This window comes from Callorhinus ursinus, unplaced genomic scaffold (assembly GCF_003265705.2).
Source record: "Callorhinus ursinus isolate GAN/ISIS: 27379988/994484 unplaced genomic scaffold, GSC_fseal_2.0 scaffold16, whole genome shotgun sequence".
Taxonomy (NCBI): Eukaryota; Metazoa; Chordata; class Mammalia; order Carnivora; family Otariidae; genus Callorhinus; species Callorhinus ursinus.
Genome location: NW_027397078.1, coordinates 3630009 through 3636008, shown reverse-complemented (window position 1 = coordinate 3636008; position 6000 = coordinate 3630009). Strand labels below are relative to the sequence as shown.

The 6000-nt window shown below is 44.8% G+C and overlaps 1 protein-coding gene across 3 annotated transcripts in view; it reads right to left on the bottom strand.

Moving 5' to 3' along the window:
- The window catches only part of SLC9A7 (solute carrier family 9 member A7), a 142700-nt gene that overhangs the window by 66230 nt on the left and 70470 nt on the right, over positions 1-6000 (bottom strand). For all 3 annotated transcript variants that reach the window (XM_073901873.1, XM_073901871.1, XM_073901872.1), the window contains exon 5: positions 5861-5973. In XM_073901873.1, coding sequence (XP_073757974.1) covers positions 5861-5973 — 113 coding nt within the window. The remainder of the gene's footprint in view (positions 1-5860; positions 5974-6000) is intronic.

Here is a 6000-nt window from a genome sequence, read left to right as displayed (position 1 = left end):
GAACCATGAGAGACGATGGACTCTGAGAAACAAACTGAGGGTTCTAGAGGGGAGCGGGGATGGGTGAGCCTGGTGATGGGTATTAAGGAGGGCACGTTCTGCGTGGAGCACTGGGTGTTATACGCAAACAATGAATCATGGAACACTACAGCAAAAACTAATGATGTAATGTATGGTGATTAACATAACAATAATAAAAAATTTTATCCGTCAACTTGACTAGGCCACGGGGGCCTCAGATATTTGATTAAACATTATTCTGGGTTTGTCTGTGAGGTTTTAGATGAGATTACCATTTGAATCAGAAGACTTAAGTAAAGCAGATAGCCCTGCCCAAGGTTGGTGGAACTCATCCAGGCAGTTGAAGGTCAAGTAAGGAAGAATTTGCTCTTGCCACCGGTCTTTCAGCTGGGACAATGGACCCAGACTGGAACTACACCATTGGCTCTCCTAGTTTTCAGGCCTTTGAACAGCAGATCTTGGGACTTCTCAGCCTCCATCATTACATGAGCCACTTCTTTATATTCACTGAATCTCTTTTCTTATTTTCTCACTCTCTCTCTGTACACACACACACACACCTATTTATTCTGTTTCTCTGAAGAACCCAGACTAATACAAAACCTTTATTCTAGTAGTTTATCATTATGTGACATAAGAATTATCTTGTTTGGGGGCACCTGGGTGGCTTAGTCGGTTAAGCATCTGACTTGGCTCATCTTGAGGGTCCTGGAATAAAGCCCCTCGTCGGGCTCCCAGCTCAGCGGGGAGTCTGCTTGTCTATCTCCCTCTCCCTCCGCCCCTCCCCTGCTCGTATATGCTTGCTCTCTCTCTCTCTCTCTAATAAATAAAATCTTAAAAAAAGAATTATCTTGTTTTAACCCAATGTTGAAGAAAAACTAACAATGCTAATAATAACAACAATTACTAAGGACTAACCATGAAGCAGGCACTATGATAAACATTTTATTTAGTCCTCATCCCTAGGTGGGTAGTACTATATCACTTCCCCTAATTCAGAGATGAGAAAACAGGCCCTGCCTGATGGGCTGCTTTCTGCCGCAGCATCAAAACTCCTAAAATCTCAGTGGTTGAACCCAAGCGAAGTTTTGCCCATTACTCATATGACATGTCCGCTGGGGGTTGGCACCAGAAGCCTCTGGTCACATCAGTCACTGGGGGACTCCAGACTGGTGGAGGCTAATCTCAAAGAACAGAGCACAGGGCTGGCAGCCCAGGAGACCTAGGGTCCAGGACTTTATCAATCAGGGTCCTGGCAGGAAAGAGATAACACCCTCCAACTGAGCAATTTGAGAAGAATTTAGTGAAGGGATTGTTTATAGAAATGTGGGCAGAGTATGGGAAAACCACAAGAGAGAGGAAAGTACGTGCCGCTGAAAACAGGGACTATCCCATACTATCTCTAAGCCCAGAGGGTCCAGAGAAGGCGAGGCTGCCTGAACCAGGAGCTGTGTAGAGAGGGTCACCTGATAGGATCTGTGTCCTTTGATCAAGGGACACAGGCAGCCCGCAAGACCCTGCATCTCCACCCTCCCTCCAGTCTCCCACTGGTGCTCTCCTGTGGACAAATCCAATGGGAAACCAGAAGGCAAAGGAACCTTTGAAATCTTCCATACAAATCAGCCTCCTGGCGCCCAAAGGAGGGCGGAGAAGGGTGGTGAGTAAATCTGGAGGGGAAAACAGAAGCCACCCCACAGAGCCACCAGTGGGTTATGAGAACTTAGCACACAGCCAAGTCCAAAGATTTAGTGAAGCGGGGGGTTGAGTGCCATGATTTTCAAGAGCCCTTTTGACTTTAAACACTGTTTTCCTGAAATACTACAATTAGCAGTAGTAAAACAAAACAATATTGTACAGCTAAGTCACTTACCTATGACAAGAAAGGCTAGCTTACACAGTTAATACTGATAACAATTAACAACATGGCCCCGGTCTGAATTTGGCTGCTCTGATTTTCAATTTCTCAGGCTCCCTGCCCATAACTTTATAAATCAAGGCAGGGACCCCCATGCGCCCCCCCTGAGCCAGCCTGTGCCTGAGCAAGAGGAGCAGCGTGGGTGCGGACAACCGGAAGATGATGGAGGGGGTGCTTCTCAAGGTGGAGAGTAAATGGACTGCTCCCCCCACAGTGGGACCCTTGAAATCAGGGAGAGCAGGGTCCCAAGGGCTGTCTCTAACTGGACACGGACTAAGAAATGACAATTAATTGACTGAAGACCTCTGGTACAGGCATCTAAAAAGTAGTGGGGAAAAATAAAATGGCAGATGTAGGAAGAAGGAAAATTCAAGAACCTGAATTTGTTCATTCAACGAACGAACCTACCTGAACACTTCATCTGTGTACTAAAGAGCACTTAGCACTTGCAAACACTCAGTACAAAGTGGCAAGTATTGTTATGTACAAAAGAGGCTTGACTCAAGAGCTGTGGGGAGCGAGTAAGTGAAGGAGTAAGGGCAGAGTGTGTAGGCAGGTGGCATACTGGAACTGAGTCTCAAAGGACAAGCAAGAGCCTGAGCAGCCTGGGTGATGGAACTAGAGAATTACTCTCCGACAAGACCGATCACAGATTCTGAAGCCTGTGGTTAGGCCTGATCGACGGGAGGGGCGTAAAAGTGACAGAATTAAAATGAGAGGAATCAGTTCATAATGGTTCACGGGAAGGAAGAGCAACTCATTTTCTCTGGTAGTTGCTAGAGATGCGCTCTGGGTGGGAAATGTACATTGTCCTTTGCTGAACTGTGGGTCCATCTAAAGTAACAGTCCATGTGGCACCCTTGACACCAGAAGGGAGATGGCTGTGGGTCACAGAACCACCTACACCACCCCACACATATGGTGTCCCCTTCCACGGCAAGACCAGAAGACTGGTGTCTCGAGCCAAATATGATGTAATCAGGGACAAGGACTCGGATCCCTTCATATCCGCTACATACCCTGATGCTGGAATTTTGGTTTGATGCACCAGGCACAAGAAGTCAATTTGGTCTTATGGTCCCTTCTAACTCTGCACTTAAGTTTTTATCTCTTTTACAGCCCAAGTTTTCAAATAACAGATTTTTAGGAAGCCGGTAAAAGACTTTTAATTTACAAAAACAGTTTACATTTCAGAAAGATTTCCATTAAAAAGCAGTTAAAGTGAATGTCCTGGTGTTTAATAAGTTTAAACTTTCAATTTTCTAGAACTTTCATTTATATAAAACCCTTACTGTGCCAATCTTCACAGGCCAAATAACAACGGTGTGTCATGGTGATGCCTTCCATTAATTTCTACCACAGCATGGACACATTAAAGTGAAGTAAACAATTAGGAAGATGATCTGAAAAAATAAGCCTTTCTATCCAATTAAATGAAGCGACACTAATAGGTCAGAAAACAGTATCAGTGAACTTTATATTACACTAACCTCCCTTTGCTTATTGGTGGGACTAGTTTAAGAAGTTAGTGATAAAGTTACAGATGAGGGGGCACCTGGGTGGCTCAGTTAGTTAAGCATCTGACTCTTGGTTTTGGCTCAGGTCGCCATTTCAGGGTTGTAAGATCAAGCCCCACATTGGGTTCCATGCTCCGCGGGGAGTCTGCTTGAGATTCTCTCCCTCCTCCCTCTGCCCCTCTACCACCCCCCCGTCAAATAAATAAATCTTTTTTTAAAAAGTTAGATGAGTATAGTTAGTAATATGTTTTCAGAGAAACTAAACACCTTTCTTAGACTTATGCTGAATCTTCTTCTAAATAGACACATATTTGGAGATAGTCATAGACATTGTAATATGAAAATAATAAAGCTATTTTTTGGAGTGCTCTTTAGAAACATGCTTGAATTAAGTGATGGCCCGTTAGTTATTTATTACTATTTTTAAAAAGATTTTATTTATTTGAGAGTGAGAGAATGAGAGAGAGCGAGAGAGCACATGAGAGGGGGGAGGGTCAGAGGGAGAAGCAGACTCCCTGCTGGTTCCATTAATTTCTTCCTGGGACTCGATCCTGGGACTCCAGGATCATGACCTGAGCCGAAGTCAATTTGGTCTTATGGTCCCTTCTAACTCTGCACTTAAGTTTTTATCTCTTTTATAGCCCAAGTTTTCAAATAATAGATTTTTAGGAAGCTGGTAAAAGACTTTTAATTTACAAAACCAGGTCTCCCCACTGTACCATGCCTCGTGGGAGCCCTCCAGATCGGTGCAATGATAGAAATGTTCTCTGTGGGGAGAATCTTAGTATCTTTAAAATCATTACTGTCCAGAATGCTAGAGGGCATCACAGATGTTGAGAAGACCTTTCCACCTCCACTACTGGGACAGCACCCTCTCTTTCTCCGTAAGTTCTTTGCTGACGATGCCCTCTCAATGGTTGACATCAGAGGAAGGAATAGCTGTAACTATTTTATGTGAACTGATTTAATTATAGGTTCCAACTTGGAAAAGGGAGGGTTTTTTTGTTTGTTCTTGAGCTGCAGAGCGGGGCGGGCATATAATAATTCCACTTTTAAGAAGTGGCTCGGGGGCGCCTGGGTGGCTCAGTTGGTTGGGCAACTGCCTTCAGCTCGGGTCATGATCCTGGAGTCCCGGGATCGAGTCTCACATTGGGCTCCCTGCTCAGCGGGGAGTCTGCTTCTCCCTCTGACCCTCCCCCCCTCATTCTCTCTCTCTCTCTCATTCTCTCTCTCAAAAAAAAAAAAAAAAAAATAAAAAAAAAAAAAAAAGAAGTGGCTCGACTAACACTCTAAAAGTACAAGGTAAGAGATTTATGAATAGGAACCAGCCCACAGTGTGCTGTTATGCAGGAACACTGAGCAAAAAAGGAGTTTACAAAGGACAGTACATTCACTGCAGGTAACGGTGTGCACTTCCACTAAGAAAAGGTCTTATTTAAATGAAATGATATGATTTCCTAAATGAAGGAGAAAGCACAACACTGAGGAAGAAGACGGGCTAAGTGTAAAAATTATGGCCATATTAGACATTCTAAAATGAAAGACAAAAGGGAAATACAGGCAGAAGCAACCCAAGTGTCCGCTGTGGACGGATGCGTAAACAGAATGTGGTGCAGACGCACAGGGGAATATTACTCAGTCTTGAAAAGGAAGGAAGCTCTGACACCATGCTACCACACAGATGAACCATGAAGACACTACGTGGAGTGAAATAAGCCAGACACAAACAGACAAGCACCGTATGATTCCACCTTCTATAAAGTGGCTATAGTAGTCACACTCACAGAGACAGGAAGAAGGATGGTGCTCACCGGGGGCTGGAGGGAGCTGGAAATGGGGGACTTATTGTTTATTGCATACAGAGTTCCAGTTTTGAAAAATGAAAAGGTCTGGAGGCTGGTTGCACGACAGTGTGAAGGGACTTGACACTGCCGAACTGTACACACTTAAAACTGATGAAGATGCTAAAATTTGTGATGTATTTTTTAGCACAATACGAAAATAATAAGGGGGTGCCTGGGTGGGTTAGTCGGCTAAGCATGTGCCTTCGGCTCAGGTCATAATCCTGGGGTCCTGGGATCGAGCCCCGTGTTGGGCTCCCTGCTCCACGGGAAGCCTGCTTCTCCCTCTCCCCCTGCCCCTCCCCTGCCCATGCGCATATGCACACACGCACGTCCTCTCTCCCTCCTCAAATAAATAAAATCTTAGTAACAAAAACAGAAGGGAAATGCACACCTTTCTTCGAAAAGCCCTCTAACTCTTAGACCACTTCCTGATCTCTTCCTCCACATTCCATGCTGACCCTACAGTCTCCCTCGGCTGCAACCAAAGTCGCTGGCTGCTCTGAACGTTTTCTAAGACTGAAATAATGGAATGCCAAGGTGACAAAGCCAAATATGCAAAATACCTGGGTCAGTGGCAGAGATAATCGCTCCAAAGAAGAGACAATCTGTGTAGTAAAATTTATCCGAGAGTTGCCCCACAATCTTCATGAGCTTCACCACACCGTACATGAGGTTTCTGTAAGGAGGGAAGGGAAACTGTGTC